The sequence below is a fragment of the Pangasianodon hypophthalmus genome, chromosome 27, assembly GCF_027358585.1.
Source record: "Pangasianodon hypophthalmus isolate fPanHyp1 chromosome 27, fPanHyp1.pri, whole genome shotgun sequence".
Classification (NCBI taxonomy): Eukaryota; Metazoa; Chordata; class Actinopteri; order Siluriformes; family Pangasiidae; genus Pangasianodon; species Pangasianodon hypophthalmus.
The window spans coordinates 3,368,264-3,388,738 of record NC_069736.1 but is presented as its reverse complement, the minus strand read 5'-3'; the positions used below and the strand labels follow the sequence as shown (position 1 = coordinate 3,388,738).

The 20,475-nt window shown below is 38.7% G+C and overlaps 1 protein-coding gene and 1 long non-coding RNA gene across 14 annotated transcripts in view; one reads left to right on the top strand and one right to left on the bottom strand.

Moving 5' to 3' along the window:
- The window catches only part of dnm1a (dynamin 1a), a 65,738-nt gene that overhangs the window by 16,413 nt on the left and 28,850 nt on the right, over positions 1-20,475 (bottom strand). For all 13 annotated transcript variants that reach the window (XR_008301085.1, XR_008301086.1, XR_008301087.1 and 10 more), the window contains exons 13-15: positions 20,356-20,407; positions 18,551-18,562; positions 17,793-17,906 (exon numbers count right to left, since the gene is read on the bottom strand). Coding sequence is in view for 7 of the 13 variants with exons in the window: in XM_053230235.1 (XP_053086210.1) it covers positions 17,793-17,906; positions 18,551-18,562; positions 20,356-20,407 (178 nt within the window). In the remaining 6 variants the exon portion in view is untranslated. The remainder of the gene's footprint in view (positions 1-17,792; positions 17,907-18,550; positions 18,563-20,355; positions 20,408-20,475) is intronic.
- On the top strand, positions 9,881-11,257 carry LOC113531253 (uncharacterized). Its single transcript, XR_003403235.3, has 3 exons — positions 9,881-10,348; positions 10,528-10,561; positions 10,873-11,257. It is a non-coding gene; the product is annotated as an uncharacterized LOC113531253 (long non-coding RNA).

The following is a 20,475-nucleotide window of genomic DNA, read 5'->3' as shown; positions in this document are numbered from 1 at the left end:
ACTTAAACACACACACACACACACACGCTGATGCAAACCAATCCTCCATCAATTATCATTTCCTCACAAAGTTCACTGAAATATTAGACATGATTAATAATAATCACTATTAATGACCAGTGAATGGATGTGATTAAAATGTTTAAAAGTTTGAATTAAATTCACCAATTCACAATTAGAATATGAACAAAGTTCAGAATTTCATAACTATATGACAACCATAAGTGTATCAGTTATTTAACAAATATAAAACATTTCTAATAATGATTTGATACTTTGATACCTAAGCCCAGAAATAAAATCAAATCTGAGCCAAATTTTATTCATGCCAGATAGCATCTTTTAGAAGAATCACCTCTTAGAAGAAATGTTTCGAAGCATAATGCTAAAATAAACACATACAGATAGACTGTATTTTCATACACACTAATAATATAGTCTAATAGTCTGATAATTGGTTTTTTAAGCTCAGTTTCCAGATCTGTGTGTGCAAACCGAAAGAGAAGAAAGAGAAATAAATGCTCATTGTAGACTTTCAGTCAAAATAGATACAGCTCAAAAGGATTATGTGTAATTTGCAGCCTTAAAAAAACATGCATTTTGGAAGGAGTCTCCAGTATCAGCACTTTGTAACAGTCAGAAATAAAGCTGTAACATTAAGTTTTCCAACGTCTTCAGGAGGAGTATTTTATTCCATACATAAGCACTTCCTTTAAGTAAAACAATTAATAGCTTTTTAACTAAAAACTTCCAGGGCCTTAGTAAGTCTTCTGTAACATTTCCTGCACATTTTTCCATGAATGTAAGTCTATAAATTCCCACAGTTTTCCAGGTTTTCCGAGACGAATCAGATCAGGATGAGCCACATGCACAGGGAATCCTATAGCTATAAATACAGCCTAGATGTTGCACTTGGCTTGTGGATGGATGGAATAGGATCGGATTGGAATGATGGGAATAAGCTCTGAGCTCGGCTGGAGCTTAGGGGCTTTCCGAACCCACAGCACGGATAGAAAGAGGGAGAGAGAAAGACTAGGAGAGAAAGAGAGAGAGAGAGAGAAACAGAAAGAGAGAAAAGTGTCCCTTCGGCCAGGTAGACGTGCCAGCTGGCCCAGGTGCTGCTCACCAGAGACAAAACACTTTGTTAGTAACGTGTTGAGAGGGTGACGTCACTCAGAAATTGTCCAAACACATACACAAACACGCACACACACACACACACACACACACACACACATGTGCACACACAAGGGAACGGCCTACTCAGTGACTCATACATTTTCCCTTCCCCTGGCCAGAGTGTAAAAAAAAGAGAAAGAGAGGGAAAGAAAGGAAAGAGGCTGAGAGGGAAGAAAAGAGAGAGAGAGAGCAAGAGACAGAGAGAGAGAGAGTGAGAGAGAAGAGAGATGGATGGTGTGAAAGGTGGATTATCTACGACGAAGAAGAACAGAGAAAAAAGGAAGAAAGCAGGCTTATCTATCATACTGCAGTGCAGGACCCAGACAGCAGTTCATCCTCTTAACAGGACTTTATGTAACACACACACACACACACACACAGCCAGGCAGACAGGCTCACTTATACAAACATAGAGCAACACACGCTTAGATTTTACTGACAAATTCCATTAACTATGCCACACACACACATACACACACACACACAGACACACACAATCTCACACTCAATCCCTTCTCAAAACAAATCAAAACTTTAATGCATAGGAAACAAAATCACATATGTTCTTCGGCCTGGTTTGACTCAACCCCCCTTCCCCCTTAAAGAGTTACAACACACACACACACACACACACAGACACACACACACACGTTTTGGCAAGGTGGTGAATGGAAGTCATCAGAAGGTGAAAAGCCTAACTACGCTGTGTGTGAGGGCAGACCTCTGACTTCCCCCCAATTCCCTGAAGACACACACACACACACACACGCTGAACGATTCTCCATGCATTCCCACAAAGCAGCACAGCTCACTACCTCCGGTGGTTTCACTCCAGAAAACCTTGAACCTTTCCAAAGCTTTGAATTTAGAACTTTGAAAATTGGACAGCTTGAAAATATAAATGGCTGAAATTTCAGACTGGAAATTATTACGGATCTTTGTGTGGCAGTGCGATGCTAAGTTTTAGAGTTTGTCCATCCGTGTGTTCGAAGAGAACTTTGAATACTTTCCATTGTTTTGTTTTAGTTGTGACTAATACCAGCGTAATTATAAAAGCAGAGGAAGTTCGGGACGAATTCATAAACACACCTCACATGTTGCACTCCAACCCCCGCTTGGGTAATCCAAACAAAAAAAGGGGCGAACACACTGCTCCGAGCGCTGACACGTGCACATACGCATCCACGTACAAATGTGCAACGTTCATGCACCGTACACTACGGAAATGCAAAGATTTACAAAGTGCATTTGTACGAATGTGACTATAATACACTTCCTAAACCCACAACGTAAATTCATTTCCCTTCGCTTTGTAGATATATTAGCTGCTTTGATATATTTTCAACGTGTGTGTGAACCTAAAGGAGAAAGTCAGACTACACACTCTTACACACTTATTTGGTGTCTATACTAATTTGCAACACAGACCATAAAAACTGAACTGAACCACAATAAATGCCAGAGCAGAAAGCTCATGCTTTACAGGTTAGAAAAGGTTGTGTGTGTATTTGTGTGTGTGTGTGTGTTGAGTCAGAGTGAACGCTGGTGACTTGGGCTCGCATCAAAGGCAGCAGAAACCAAGGGCGGCATATGGGAGCAATAACACTGCTCCTAACCCCTCATTACCAAAAAGACTGTGCCTTGGGCAGGAGCCAATGGCAATTTTCAAAACGCTCCCTCCTTTTCCTTTTCACCACGTCTTTTCTTAATTTGCAAAAAAAAAAGAAACAGAGAAAGAGAATCACATTCCTCTTAGCATGTAACTCTCTTGGTTTGGCGCAAACGTTTTCCTGAACCTTTGAAATGTTCTAGTTTGCACGCCTGAAAAAAATCCCCAAAAAACGGCCATTTTGCTGAGTAGCTTTTATGATTCAAACTCGATCTCTCATCCAAATAAGTGAAAGAGTGAAAGACAAAGAAAAAGCAAGAAAGACTCAATGTCTACCACAGGAATGGGAAATGGGTCAAATTCAAACCAGGCCTGCTTCTAAAAACCTCAGAGCTGCTTGGTGAAACAATGGCTCAGACACGTTAACCCTGTACAGTAAAATCCTCAGGACGCAACACACAAAACACCTTTCACGCCTCCACATGGCTGTAGGAGAGACTCACACATAGGTGACAGTGAGGACTGTCAGGAACACAACATCCGTTCAACGTCAAGGTCAAAGAGAACATGAGACAGCGGTTTTACTGGTTACTTCTCAAAGGAAAAATGCACTGCACAGAAAACAGGGAAAGGTCAGAGAACTGAAACGTCTGTGTTAGACTTGTGTATCATTCACACACTATATCTTATGGAATTACATGTTGACGTTGTGTTATGTCCAGAAAATAATTCCTAATTCCTAATATAACTTCTAATTTAGAGCAGACAGAGTATTGATTTCAGTCTTAACTGCTTTTAAAATACTTATTTTGGACACATGGTTTGGGCCAGATATCCAGCTATGTTCAGTTTGATGATTTAATGCATCTATTTTTATTATTATTATTATTATTATTATTATTATTAGATTGTGTTATTGTCTGGTTTTATAAAACAAATGCAGCAACAATCTGCAGCTAGTCTTTTATACAACATTTGCCAATGCAAACAAGTGTTTATTTAGTAACGAATGACATCGTACTTTTATATCCAGAGTTACGTTTGATGTTGTGGAACGTCCATGAAAGATGTTAGTTAATGTTACCAGTTACATTATATAGCAGCTTTAAACAGTCTTTCCCTGACCAGTCTCTCTTTTTTCTCACTCTTTTAAAATTTATAAGACAAAAAAAAAAAAACGAAGGTGGTCCTGTTACCGAGAAACCATAAAGTGTAAAAGTGTAGACTTTCCGGGAATGGAAAACAAGTTATAGACTGTACCACTGACACTGGAGACTCCTTCCAAAAATTGTTAAATAAACATCTCCTTACAGAAAACTTCACCATGAATAATTATACTTTTTTAATTCCTTTTCATCATGCAAGTCCCTTTGAATGAGCTGTTATAGACTGTACCAAGCACTGACACTGGAGACTCCTTCCAAAAATTGTTAAATAAACATCTCCTTACAGAAAACTTCACCTTGAATAATTATACTTTTTTAATTCCTTTTCATCATGCAAGTCCCTTTGAATGAGCTGTTATTATAGAATGATATAAGTATTAGAACAAGCGTATTAACATAAACCTGTGATTCGCCTCGCAGCTGGAAACACTGTCCGAGTGGCTGTTACAGAAAATTTATCAACAGATCAGAATTGAGAATATACTGTTGTATAAAACTTTAATGAACTGTCAATTAATTTGTTTTATTGCTTGTGAAAAACAATAAAAAATGTATTAACGCAAATAAAAAAATCATTTTTTATAATTGAGTTTCTGTGCCGAAGCAGAGTTTTTGCTCTGCACCGCAGCCATCTTAGTGACATCCGGATGCCCGTGACTCCAACCTCTCCAACTGCATCTCCTATAAAAAGCATGTGAACATTCTGAAGCCTTTAATAACAGGGCAACGGCTTGTTAACGATGCAGCGAGGTTTCCTGAAAAATAGACGCCTCGATCCGTGCAGGCGTCGTCATTTTTTTTCTATCAGCTCACGTTGTTTATAGAAAGGGTACAAGAGCAACCAACAACCCCTGTGCTTTATGTTCACCCTCAGATTTAAAGTATATCAAAGCAGGAGAGGCAGGAGAGGCTAATATGCCTATAAAGGAGAGGAAAATGAAAGGGCTGGCTTTGTGATGTGAGTTTAGGAGCTGTTTTATAGTCAGGCTTGTATACATGTGTAACTGAGGCCAATTTTAGTGGAGAGTCGGCTGACACATACTTGCAGAAAAGTTTGCACTTCCTTCCTCCCTTTCTTCCTTCCTTCCTTCCTTCATTCTTCATTCATCAATTCATGTGTTTAATATGAAGTTGTCTAATCTAGTATCAGTATCTGTCTTATTAGTACCATATGAAAGAATGTAACGCTAATAATTTCCTCATCTGTTATACTTTATTTTGATAAAAAAATAAAATTAACAAAATTTTCCAAGCTAAAACATGTGCGCTAGTGGAAAGTATGTACGTAATTATACTTTATTACTATACTTAAGAATAAATTTAGGGGCTTCGTACTTGTACCTGAGTATAATTAATGTTCCTATCATTTAAATTTGTAAAATATAAATTAGTTAATTTTTCATGGGAGTTTTTACTCCTTACATTTTCAAAACACATCTTCAAAACACTTGTTACGACCCTCATAAATTTTTATCCCTAGTCCTGCCGCCCATTCCATCAGTTTTGTTTTTGTTGGATTTTAATTTTATTTATTAACTATATTACACAGGGACTTGTACAGTGGACGCTCCACATAATTTAAGTCTAATCGTAAACTCAGTAAATAATGTGTTCTTATTTAGCAAAGAAAAACATACAGTATTGTCAATGATAAGCTGAAATTTTCTGTAAATGACATTTAGTTTACATTAATGGAAGGAGTCTCCAGTGTCAGAGGTAAAGCTCTAAGTTCTGTTTTCTGCAATTTACAGTTTCTTGGTACCAAGCTACAGTTTTTCTGTCTTAGGCTGATGAGGGAACGAGAGTTTGTAGCTGCAATAACGTACGTGACATCAGGCTTTGCAGATGTTCCACAAGTTTAATGTAACTATAAACAGATAAAAAGTATGATGTGTCATTCATTAGTAAATTAAACATTGGAATTGTTGGCAAAGCGCTGTTGTATAAGAGAAATAAAACACTTCAGGACATGCTGTTATGGGAAAATAATCAACTTTGGGCTGATAACAGCATCACACCATTCCATCACTGTGATTTATTTCTTACTCAAAACATATTTGTATGGACAACAAACCACATAAGAAAAGGTAAAACCACTCATCCTAACCTTTCGTAACTTTTTGTACGAGTTTCCCGATTTTTACAATGTTATTTACTATACTATTAATTGTCCTTTTAAAAGGAATAAAGTTTAAATAATTTACTTACTACTTTTAAATGCTGGAGTACATTTAATTTCACTTATAAGTGATATTTTTGACGCAATACCCCACACTTAAGCATTTGTCCTGAAGACCTTCCCATGCCGAGAAATTTACAAAGCACTGTGACTGTTACAAAGCGCTGACACTCGAGACTCCTTCCATACACCTCCTAAAAAAAATTCCACGATTATATGTTTTCTTTGTTAAACACCATACATGTCCCCATGTGTGAGCTGTTACTATAGAAACAATAATGTATTAGAACTAGCGCATTAATATCAACCTGTTGTTTATATTACAGCTGGAACTACTGTCTACCTTCTGAACAACCAGATTCAAGATTTCAGAATCAATGTGGTATAAATAATATCATTTCTAAATAAACACAGTGAAATAGCAGCAGTTGTCCAAAGTTCAAAGTGAAAGTGTATTATTATCCACATATCCTGCAGATCTTTGTACAAGAGCTAAAACAGTAAAGATGGCCCTCCACATAACATTACAGCCTTCAGCTACATGGTAAAGAACTTTTCTTCATGTTTATAGATTACTGTAAATCCCACAACATGGATGTGGCTTGAGGTGGAAAAGATTGTGGATGAGATAAAGTTATGTAACTTGTTAGCATTACCGATCCACTACAAGGCTAAAACACACACACACACACACACACACACACACACACACACAGACGTCTTTTAGGAGGAGGGGGAAAATGGGATATATTTGATCATTCACCAAACTTTTCCTTTAAGTTGATAGAAACAATAGATGCAAGTCTTGAAAGTGATTCAACATTTCTCTGTTTTCTCTCTGTTTTTATTTCTCTCTCTTGTTTTTACTTTTTTCCCCGCTGTATCCTAAACTACACCATGGACGTGGTTTGAAGTGGAAATTTACAGAAAAAATTTTGATTGAGATAAACTTATGTTAGCTACATTAGCATCACAGTATGAAAGTATGAAAAAAAAACAAAAAACGCAAAACAACATGTCTTTGGTCTTTGATTTAATATATCATTGATTTAACATTTCAGAGGAGGGGGAAATTGTATATATTCAATTTTTCACCACACTTTTCCTTTAGGATGCTAGAAAGAATGGACTCAAACCTTGTAAATGTAAATAGCATTTCCCTGTTTTCTCTCTTCTTTCATTTCTTTTCCTCATTTTTTCCTTTTTTTCCCGCTGTGTCCTAAACCAACCACATCATGGAGGCGGAAATGTACAGAAAAGATTTTGGGTGAGATAGACTTTCGTTATTTGTTAGCGATATTAGCTACACAGTTTCAGTATGAAGCTAAAAAAACAAACCAGCATGTCTCTGGTTGATCGACTACGTTTGGAGTAAATGTGAAAATTGCTATATGATCTTTGATATTTTGCTGAACTTTTCCTTTAAATTGATAGAAAAGTTTGACTCAAGTCTTGCAAATGATCAATCCTTCCCTGTGCTTTTTGTTTCTCTCTGCTTTGATTTCTGTCTCTCCAATTTTTCATTCAAGGAGCATGAACGTGCTGCAAAGAAAGAACATACATACTGAGGGAGGAAACAACAAGCACACTTGTTTATCTCATCAGCTTTGATTTGGAAACTCCAGATGCTCCCTTCTCCTTCGTTCTCTTCTGATACACAGAATAATCATTTTAGCTCTTCCTGTGATTAAGCGACGATCTGTATGTGTAATATGTCTTCACTGTTATGACTTAAACAGTGTGTAGCTGTTGGGTATAAAGCAATGTGTGTGCAGAGAGATAATGATCTCATCAATGCTAAAGGACGTCTGGTGATATGTTGCTCCCACCACACACACACACACGCACACACACACACACACACACACACGAATGCACAGCACAGGCGGGATTGTGTTTTTTCCTTATCTTTCTCTACAGCTCATTGAAATTCACAAGCCTCACAGCTCTCGGGAGATTTCTCAGCCCTGACTCTTTTCTCTCGTAACTGTGAAATTGATTACAACCACATGGCAACTTTTATTATGCTATACAGTACGTGTACAGTACTCATTATTAACATCACTCCGCTGAGGTGTAGTGCAAGCCAAGCCAAGTGTAACACTTCTTTTTCTAACGAATGCATAAAAAACCTAAGCTTCTATTTTTAACAGAAATATAACACAATGAAACATAGCTGATACACAGCGTCTTCAATCCATCCTCTGGCTTTCCATCTCTTTCAACCTTCTCTCTTTTTAGCGTCTCCCTCCTCCCCATCCGTCTCTCGCTCTCTTTCTCTTGGCCTGACTGTGAAAGTGCGAGACTGCTGACCCAGCTCCCTGAGGAAACCGTTTGAACTGTTCAGGTTCTAGAGGAGAAACCGTAGCTAAAGCAAACACCGTCACCTCTCAGCAATTGGGCTGAAATGCTGCCCTTCTCGCTAGCTTTCTCCGAGTCAGTCACGCTGCCCTGGTTAAACTAATACTTTCAGCGTATATAAAATCCAGTCCAAAAGTTTGCATACCCTTGAAATGAAAAATGGAAGAGACAAAGAAAGAAAAGTTTGCAATGAGACATTTCGGTTTCACTGACATTCCTGTTCTTCATATTATTGCAGACCACAAAAATGCGCAGAATTAAAAAAAACTAAAAGTTTAAAAGACTTTGGAGTGTTGGAGTAGTGTGCATATTCTCAAATAACGTCTGCTTGATGTCTTCTTGATGAGAGCACCGTGAGATAAGCTTTGGCTTCTTTCAATCTATTATTATCTTTATTTTATGTTTTAGATTGTTCTGGGGTTGCAGGTTCTCATTTTAACTTCTTTGGAAGTCTTGTTTTTTGCTGAAACAGAGTCACATTTTACATTTTTCCACCCAGAAATCATGGTGCGTGTAAAACTTTTCCAATCAATTATATCTTTATTAATGGAAATGTTTCACCTGTAGGTTGCTCTTGATTTTGTTTCCTAATATATAAGAACCAGAAAGGTAGGAAAGAGAAATACTAATGTAAAGAAAAGTAGGACAAAGGGATGAGATGTTTAAAAAAAGTATATTATCATTTGGTAGGGAAACAGACGTGAAAATCTTTCCAGGATGGATCCCAAACCTGAAGTCTGGCTGATGTAGCCACATCACAGAGCAGAGAGATCGCTAACTAATGCACACGTTAAATGTGCTCCAGATTTCACTCCCGCTACTCGAACCACTATCTGCACTTTCTGCTGGTGGGGGTGCTGGATGTGGTGGCGGGACTGTGAGGAGCGCTCCTCGGCAGCATAAAGGCTCCTTTATTCGCTCTGGACAGGGAAAGGAAATCAGCTTCAGCAGAAAAAACACAGCAGGCCGAGCAAAGCGGCCACAGGGCTGCACATCTGGAGTTATTACAACCCTGCCTCCTCGCCAAGAAACTCCGACATTCCTCCAGCAGCTACAAAGCCATGGAGCCTCAAGAGTCATCCACTCCGACTCCCACACATGCACACGGGCTGACACACACCCCAACCACCCTCCCTCCCCTCACACACACACACACACACACACACACACACACACACGGACTGACGTTCTCCCTCAAAAAATGGACCGGACCAACCAATCCCCCCCCCCCCCCCCCCCCCCCCCCCCAGCCGCCTTTTACAATTACACAAGACGCATGCAGCAAATTAATGCGATTCACTTCCTGTTGACCTTTGACCCACCACTTCCTGCTGCCTCCCCAAAAAGCGGGAGGGGGAAAAAAAGCCAGACAGATGAGGGTAGAATGGAGACGGGGGTGAGCAAAAAAAAAAAGAAAGAAAAAAGTTAGCTCCTCCTCTTTCTCCTCCATCTCCCTCTTTCCTTCTCTCTCACTGGGAAAGTTAACAGCACTCTGCCACGTCAAGCTTACGAGTTGCCGCTGTGCCACCCGGTAGGAACGGGACAACGCGCTCCGTTCTCCGTCTTTTTTCCAAGTCAGAACGTGTACATGTTGCGTTTTCAAGGGAAAGTCTCGGGACTTCAACTCAGAGACAGTCGTTTTTTCCTCTGAACGAACCTCAGGGCCCGGAGATAGACCTGAACTTCTATAACTTGTATAATTCCATACTTTTACGGCCTGGCTGTCTGACTTCAAGTACCGCCCGGCTGAAGCGTCTCACTCTGACTGGAGAGGGGAAGACGGATGGGATGGGGATGGGTGAAGTGTGAAGAGAAACATCTGTGCTGAATCTATCCAGCTTTGCACTCAAGAAGGTAAAGTATTGCTTAAGCGCTGTTTTATCTGAGTGTTTAGACTTGTGGATAGAAAAAGTTGTCGTTATACGCTGATCTTTATCCCTAAAGACACTTTTCTGTCCATTTTAAAACAGAGCTAAATTAAAAGTTTATCTTCCAATATTAAAAGTTCATCTCAGCTTGCGATTTCTTTCCAGAGTCCTGAGAGGAGGGAAAGACTGGAACTTTTGGGTAAGTGCTTCATGCATTTTTAGATTTAAAAAAAAGACGGCAATGCATCTGTTCATTTTTGTCATTTTACTCTATGCACAATGCCGGTTGGAGACAGAGGTCAACGAGGGCACGTCTCCAAGTTGAGCATGCAGCTGGTTAAATCATCTAATATAATATCACAATAAAATGTGCACCTAAATCATCTCAGATTTCAAAATCAAAATCAACTGGTACACATTACGTGTTATTGCTTTTAGGTACTTTTACTAGTTAGAGGAATATTTTGGGGGATTTCAGGATGTAACCTGAGAATGTGTTTTACTCCACAGGAGGCAGGACGGAGCGCTGAAAGCACCATCGCTGCAGCAGCCATCACTTCTCACTTGATATGGTAAAGCACACAGATATCTCTAATCTCTGAATTAATCAGACGTCCAGGATATGAGAGCATGTGTGTGCAAATTGGTCCGGGAATGGAGTAAGAAGGTTGAAATAGAGAGGACATTGACCTGTCCCGCCTGCCCAGTGTTCAGACTACCTGTTCAGGAAGTAGCGGTTGTACAGTAGTCTGCACATTGGTTAGGCTGGGTGGGGAAACGCGAGAGTCGGTCCTCGTCATCGCTGACAACGCAAACCTATCGACCAATCAACAGCTTGTCATGCTTTACTGATGAACTGTGATGTGTAATTCTTTAATAAATCCATCAAATTCAATTTGAAATGTGTTTTTTTTTAATTATTTTAAATAAATGAATGTTATTATTAACCCTTGAAACATTCAAGAGCTGTCATCTTACACTTACTTCACTTTCACTATGCTGTAGTTGAATGAGTAAATAATAGTCTCGGTGTGTAAAGCATTTCTAAGGCACTAAGCTAGTTTTATCGCTCACAGGAGTGACACAGCATGACTAGGCAACACCATAAAACATCCCACAGCCATATAAACAATCATTTATATTTAGCCATGACTTAAAAGTAAGTGACCCAACCCAAAAGAAAGCAATAGCGAAAAGAAAAAAGAACTTACAAAAGCTACACAGATCTCACACACAGATGCACACACATCCACATTTCTATATTTGTCTGGGAACATGAAAAGGTAAGCTGGAACAGTTCGCCTCTCCATCACTACACACACACACACACACACACACACACACACAGAGTAAGACAGTGTTGGAAGAGAGGAAGGAACATGAAAGGGAGACAGAAAGAGACAGACTGGAAGAGAGAGAGAGAGAGAGAGAGAGACAGAGAGAGAGACAGAGAGGGTGAGAGACACAAAGAGAGAGAGAGAGAGAGAGAGAGAGAGAGAGTGAGAGACACAGAGAGAGAGAGAGAGACACACACACACACACACACACAGAGACACAGAGAGAGAGAACACATAACAACAAACAGAGATGATGAACTGGCTCCAGTCTAAAGCTTTGATGAATTGAATGTTGCTGGTGACTGTTTTACATCTGCTGATGAAAAAGTGCCAAATTCAATAAAAATGCCTAAAGCTGGTCACACACACACACACACACAAACAAACACACTGTTTTCTCTTGGTTCATGTGTGGTATTCCAAGCAGAGTGTATCGTTTGAAGTTACTTTAACCAGTCTAGGTGTGTGTGTGCTTGTGTGTGTGTGTGTGTGTGTGTATGTGTTTAGGAACACATTCTGACATAAGGCTGGTGTCCATAAACTAACAGGTTTATAAAATACAATATTTTAAGAAAAACCCAAAAAGAAAAAGGTTAGCGAGTTTAAGGTTAGCTTTTGTGTGTGTGTGTGTGTGTGTGTGTGTGTGTGTGTGTGTATGTTGGACGCTGCAACAACCTAGCCTTTAAAAATGCCTCCTTGACGAAGCTGAATAACGTTGATAAACCGTATGTGCACATTTTTTCGAATGGAAAGGCAGCCAGAAAGTCTCTATGGGCATGTGGTGTGTGTGTGTGTGTGTGTGTGTAAATGTATTTTGCCCCTTGTGGGGACAAAGTGTCCTCTGATTATAGGAATACACAGGAATTTTGACCATGAGTGGAAACCTGGCAAAAAAGGGACTTTAAAGAAATACTAAAATGAATGATAAAATTACATAAATAAATAAATAAATAGAGGTACCTTTTGGTTACTGATAAGAATACGTAATAATGTGACTGTGTGTGTTTGCTGGTCCCCATAAGGAAAACCATTTCTTTTACATAAAGAAACAAAATCAATTTTAGGAATTTTTAAAAACATTAATTTTTTAAAATATTTTTAAACATAATTATATTGTTGTTTACCTGCAATAAGATTCTATGTTGTTAATAGAATTACCCCACACAGGCAGTAATACATGACTGCGTGTGTGTGTGTGTGTGTGTGTGTGAGTGTGTGTGTGATAAATGGAGGGGGGGTTCAGTGAAAGTGGAATGAGAGGGGATCGTGTTGGCTCGTGCAGTTGGACTTTTCTTCATTCATGTCTGCACAGTTTTGCGAGGCATTGGGGAACGCTGGGTTCGCTTGATTCAAAGCATGTCTGGTAATAGAAACCAGACCACAACCACCAACCCCTCTGACCCCCCCTCTCCTCCCCCCGTTTACCCCACAGCACCAAAACCCAGTGGGCAGAAGGGTTATAAAGAGTCTGAGAGTAAGAGAAGGGAACCACAGAGAAGAGGAGAGAAGAGGAGAGTCATTGCAAAAATATATAACACCATTTTTTCATCATTTCTTCAGAAAAATGATGAGTCACAGTTTACACTGTCAGAAGAAACGGGTTCCTCAGAGGTTTTTTGGATAATTAAGGATTCTTCATTTCCTAAAGTAGTTCTACTTAAAACCCTAAAGGCTCTATGAGAAACTTTTAAAGGTCTATGGAGGAAGAGAGAAAAACATCTAATGCATTCGTATGAAAAAAAGAAGAGGAAAAGAAATTTAGGAATCAATTACGTATTCAGTGAGTAACAGTGGCATCAAAAAGATGCGATGCAGAATGCTTAAATATTATTCTGATTAAAAAGAAAAAAAGCCCCTCTCTTAAACAGGTACCCGGTACCTTAAAAACACTAGGGTTAAAAAAAAAGTACCTGATACCTTGAAAGAAACCTAGGATGAAAAATGTACCTGAACCATAAAAAACACTAGGGTTAATGAAAGTACCTGGTACTTTATAGAAATACCTGGTACTTTAAAAATGCTAGGGTTAAAAAAGTAACTGGTACCTTATAGAAATAGCTGGTACTTTAAAAACACTAGGGTTAAAGAAATACCTGGTACATTAAAAACACTAGGGTTAAAGAAATACCTGGTACTTTAAAAAATACTAAGGTTAAAAAAGTATGTGGTACCTTAAAGCAACACCTGGTCAGTTTAGTAAAAAGATGAAATCCAGAAAGGTTCTTCGTTTGTCCCTCTGAGGGAAACATTTCAGATTTTAGGTATACGTTATTACAGTTACACTCACTGTACTCTTCAATCTAACACCTTTACGGGTTCTTCAGTTTGTTCTATGTAGAACCCTAAAGTAAAGTGTTACCCTTTCAGAAAGAGTCACAAGCAGAACCCTTTCCAGAACCCTATGCTGAGAAACCTTAATTATCTAAAGAACCCTTGAAGACTTCTTGAAGACTGGACCCGTGATACTCTCCTAAAATGGTGCAATTTACACTCATACACGTACACTCTTACACCAGAGTTTTCCAAGAGGGTTTTTTTTCTCTCTTTTTGGATATCTAAGGTTTCTTAGCTTTCTATTAGGATTCGTCTTGGAATCCTCTGTGAAAGGGAAACAGTTTACTGTACACACACTCTACAAAGAACAAACCGATGAACCTAAATAATCAGTATGCAAATGTAAAATTATACAATAAAAAAACATGATAAATTTAAATTTTAAAATGGCCAGTGTGGCTACAGTGTGATGGACATGTAGGTAATGGTTATAGATATTTACTGGGTTTAAACACACACACACACACACACACACACACAGACAGCTTCAGTAATATGCAAAACCGCAGTAAGCCAATAGGAAACGAACTTCAACTACACACTCGTTATGGATCTTATGGTCAGAAGAAAAAAGTTCATGTGAGAAAGCAAGTGCAGATTTACTAAGAGCAACCTACGAGTTTCTGCTATAGCTGTTATAACCTCAGATGCCATTTCAAGAGACGGCGAGGAAGAAAATCCTGTGAAAATAAAGAAACAAATCTGTAGAATTGACACGGCTGGGGATGTTGTTTATTATTTAGACAAAGAGCAATGGATTTAGTAAATCGCCTCAGCACAGGCCTTGACCTTAGTCACCCGTGTGCCACCCAAGAAAAGCAAACACGCCTGCACAGAGTGTGTGTGCCTAGAGAGTGTGTGTGCGAGTGTGTGTGTGTGTGTGTGTGTCTGTGCATGTACCACACGCACACACACACCAGGTTTGGACAAATGTAGTGGAAATGGACGTCAGTTCTCTTTATCCTCATTAACAAAAGCAACGCAGGGCTGCTATACCTCCATGCTTAAGTGTGTTAGCTTTGGGTCCCTGTGCTCTGAGGAACTGCCATTTCCATCTCACGTTAAAATAAATACATGTGGTGGAGAAAGAGCGGGAGGAGGCGGATGGAGGTCCCACCCTTGGTGTGTAAGAGAAGGAGACTTTGTGTTAGAGATAAAACACCACCAGAGAATCCCCTCTCTCATTACCCCACATGCTCCTCGTTAACTCCATCCTAACCAGCTAACCAGATACACACACACACACACACACACACACACACATCAGACCCCCGCCCGTCCTCTGAGCTATTCTACCTAACACATGCGCGCACGCACACACACACACACACACACACACACACACACACACACCCTACCCTACCGTATCCTACCCTGCCGTTTCTCTTTGAAAGTTAAGAGGTTTATGAGAAGCAGCCCCAGTCTGGAGGGGAACAGGCGAGGCGCCACTGACAGCACCAGATTCTGGTATGCACATGTGTGTGCCAGCTTCGGTGAGTCTCTCTCTCTCTCTCTCTCACACACACACGCCCACAAACTACAAATGCTCAAAATTACCATCCAGGCCATCATGATGTTGTCTAATATAAAGGCGGTATAAGAAATCTATGAACTCTTGGCCTATGTTCATCTAACACACATCATATTCATCAAAAATTATGTCGTACACCAAGTCCAACAAGAGTCATTTACTAGAAATCTTACCACAGTGGAAAAAATTTCTACAAGATGGATTTTTTTGTTTTTTTTTAAAAAAAACTTGCCAAGTCAGCAGAAAGCAACCAAGCCAAAATGGAACGCCTTAAAAAAATATATAATATCCAATTGAGATCATTTCTATTTTGGAAAAAATCAATCTAAACGATCCCACATAAAAGCCCAGCCATTAAAAGTAAAACATATTGGCGAGTGGTGTGTAATGCTTGTGTTGGCGCCAGCTCGTAAGCGAAAGCAAAGCACGCTGGGATGTCTTGGGGTAGTTTTCCACTTTATTGATCTAAAGTTGATTTGAAGTAAATTGACAGTATGATGCGGTCATGGGCCTGGAGTAAAGAAAGCTTTATATGAAAATTAAACAAGTTATGAAATGTCATGAGATTATCAGATGAATGATATTAAGCAGGATGTATCTAGGGGACTCTAGGGGTGTATTGTAATGACGCGATCTGTATCTGTAACTGTTTAATGCTCCAAATATACGTATCTGTATTTGGATTTAAACCCAAAATGGGTTTAAGAAGGGGACCCTACCACAATGTCTCCAGAAGCACTGGAAAAAGCTCAGTGGAAGAAATGTACGAATTCAAACTCCTCAAGCTCAGCTAGTAATGTGTGCGATACTGTTTTTTTACTCCCGTACTTAATGTTGTATTTTATTGTTTTTGAATATATTATTGTAGTATATTTATACATGTATATTTGTCAGTAACTGTCTGTGATAGGTTCTAACAAATTTGCTTGGTTTTAGTTCCAATGAACAAACAAAATAGTAGCCTAATTTAAACCACCATGACCCTGACCAGGCAGTTACTAAGGATGAACGAATGAACGATGAATGTCACCTTTGTTCGTCTTGCGAGCTTCGTATCTGAGCCGCTCGCTAAAAACTTCCGACTTGCACAATCACAGTCACAGTCACAGTCCACATCTCTAGCCTCAAACAGGTACCCTGTCAATCCTTCTGACAAGCTTGATTAAAAAAAAAAAACATGAATAGCGGACCTCCTATTCATATCTGTATTTGTATTTGTTTAGAACACTTTATCTTTTTGTTCTGAATAACGTATCGATTTTCAGCTACATTCTTACTGTATTCTATTCAATTATCGATACTTATGGGTACTCCTTTACTTAAGGGGAACATTCATAAGAATACATAAGCCTGTTGATTATTATAACAGGCATCAGATATCATAAAGGTTGTTTTGGTCGATTCTGGCATCTAGTAGACGTAAGTGTTGGAGTGACTGTGTGATTCTGTGTGTTGGTTAAAGTGAGAGCACAGAGAGACACTGTCGCTGTGTAATGTGACTGTTAGGTGGTGTGCGTATGTTTATTTGTCTGGCTCTGCTCATTTGTATCTCATTTCACATGTTCATCCTCAACTGAATTCAATTAATTATGTGGTACATAAGGTATTAGATTTTATTAAAAGGTTTTAAATAAATGCCTTTGGAGGGAAAAGGGTCTGGCAAATCAGTGTCAATGTAGTATAATAATAAGGAAGGATATTTAATGACAAAAATATTGACAAATATTTACATTTTGCACAGTAATGTGAAACAGATCAATTTATTGAAGAATATGTAAGGGCATGCAGTAATTTTCATCCACCACGAGAACCCTATCATTTCCAGTATCCAATTTTCAGTGTTTATTTTTCATCAGAAATGTTTGTACTGCTGACTTTCTTTCTCTTTCAATAGAATCATGACGCTTCTAAGAAAAAGTTTTTGCTTCCCATTCATTACAGACATGTGTTTCTGATGTGGAAACACAAAGCACAATACAGAAGTGTATAAAAACACATGAATGATTTCTTCCATGATATCATCTGTTGCATTCACTCGTAATATTTATATCAACTTATATTACTATTATTATATTATTATTATATATTGACTATTGACATTAAACCCACCCATGTCATGTTTCTATTATTTATTCAGCTTACTGCAAACCTTCGATTTCAATCCAGTGCTCTACTGTGAACATTATTTGATCACATGGTATAAAAAGTAGCGTCTACAAACAGCTCACCTCATCATCCTTGTACCAGGAGAGCGATTCGGCCGTCAACACGAACCAGTACTCCTTAGCGCCACCTTTCATGATGCCGATGTTGTTGATTGTCAGCCAGCCCTTCCTGATGACCTGAGAAACAGAACAAGATAAACAGAGATTATAAACAGTAAAACACACACATACACACATACCTATTGCCTCCAGTGGATTGGAGGAAAATACAAACTCTCTTACACTCTCATCCACACACCAACATGAAACAACATTTTCTCTCTATCAATAACCTGTTACTATAGAAACAATGATGTATGAAGTACTAATATAAACCTGTATAAACTTGTAGCTGAACTACTGTCAGAGTTGCTGTTATGGAAAACTAATCAACACCTTCTGACCAATAAGAATGGAGAATTCCACATGGCCACAACATAAAGTACACTCTCTTAACCTGTATCATTATACACAGCTGACTTGGTTATGCTTAGCTCCAGAGCACAAAATCACACAGCTGAAGAAAGAAAGTCTGGAATTTTAAACCACACGACACAGACATGCATAAATATAGATGATCTAAATACACGATTTTTTCAAAGGCCTGAATTGTGTTGTTTGCATAGCGTGCTTTTGGGTTTGTATGAACTGAAAGGCAGACATAAGCTTAAAAAAATAACAACCAGTGTGTGGGAGATGCTTGAGCCACCTGCCATCTACATTAGTGATATCACTTACACACACACACACACACACATCATAAATATAAGAACAGTACTCACCATGATCTCATCCTAGAGCAGAGGAGGCAAAGGCAAAAATATAATCGATTATGAAAACACAAAATGGACAAAAGATGCCTAATGGAAATATAAAAATCCATATTTGGAGTGCAAAATTTTGTATTCCCTTGGGGGATAAAATGGATAAGACAAAGAAATTACATTTTCAAGAATAGTTCTCTTAGATGTTCCTTCATTCTTACAAGTAAAAAAAAAGACATCAAATAGTGTATATTAAGATAATAATCATTAAATAAATCATTTCAGTTTGAATTCTTCTTTTCAAATAAAAAACTCACATGTCCACCCATTGCCCTTATATCTGCCCCAACCTCTCTCATGTCCTCCTCTATGTTGTAATACTGGTGTATTTGTACAGATAAATTGTCTTTTTCCATTCAAAAACCATGGGGGATACAAACATTTGCACTCAAATGGACAAAGGAAATTTAAAAAAAGGACATTCACTGTCGTCTACTCTCTGCCTTTTTGCCTTGTGGTTTCCAGAAACAACAATAGAAAAACCATGTTGAATAAAATGATTATGGCTTGTTGTTAAGGCAAAAACCAAAAACTTAATATGGCAATTTTATGTCTAGAACGTTTTGACTGTCCTGACCACCTGCATTAAAAAACATGGCTGCTGCTAGTCACGCTAGCCTCAGGAATGCAGTCACATCCACTCATCTCTCCAAAATAGCTGCACAATTACATAATACTCTACTACGGGTATGTCTACTCTACTGCAGCGGCACTAAGGTCCGAAAATATCACCCAGGACAAGAAAAGGTTTCTGCCCTTAACAACTGCCAGAAATGAAACGCTAAATAAAAAGCAGATCATCTGCATTAGTTAGGAGTGTGAAAATACTAGAGAGCCTTTCTTGTTATTGTTGTTTTTATAAAACTGATCTAGGATCAGTTTTCTCTACAGAACTCTTCATTTCAACTGGTATGAGCGAGAGCACAAACCTGCCCCTGGACCAGTTGATAAAGAAGAAGCAGCATGAAACGACATACAGAAGAAAACACAAAATGCAGGAGATATGAACTGGGTCAGAAACTCAACATTTATTTTAAGGCGACTTGACACATGAGGACATATGTAAGGAGTTAAAGGAAGAGTTCGGCCAAAAACGAAACGAACAATGTTCCACTTCCTCCAGTCACAGTCAAACAGCTGTGTGGTGTTGGAAGTGCTCTAGTTTTTCACTGAGGCTAATGTAGCTAACAAGAAATAGAATCTTATAGCTAACAGTTTATCATCATGCAAACTGGATGCCTAAATGATCACTCGCTCACCTCAAAAAAAGTAATTTTTGAGTAAAATAGTAGGCAGTGTCTGTATTAAAAATTATACGGAACTATATTAACATAATTCCGCCTTTCAACTTTAGGCCACACCTCCTAGCTAAGCCTAACACTGACACCCAGCTATGTGCTGCTGCGATTTTTTTTTTTTTTTTTAGCTCTGCAATAATTTTGTTCATTTATACGGATAACAGTGTGTCATATAGTGAAAGAAACCATATTAGCGAGTATGTAATGGCTTATACATGCCACTATAATGCTAAACTGGTGGCTACGGGCTTTAGCTTTATACAAAGCAATAAAATATCAAATCTGGTTAACTGACTACATTTGACTTAAAAGACAAATGCGTAAATTTTATTTTTGGCTGAACTATTGCTTTAAAATCAATAGTATTTAAAACTATTGAGAATAATGGTGACAACATAGAAAAAAGTAAAGTGTGTATCTGCACCCAGTCCTGAAGATGGCGCTCTAAGGAATTAAAAATTGTACCTGATTGCCAGCTGCCTTTTTCTTGCTCATTTGGCTGCTTCTCTGCTGCGCACTAAAGAGAAAGAAAAATAGATTTCAGGTGCTCAGATGCAGGATGTTTTTCATTGTTGGCTTTTGTAA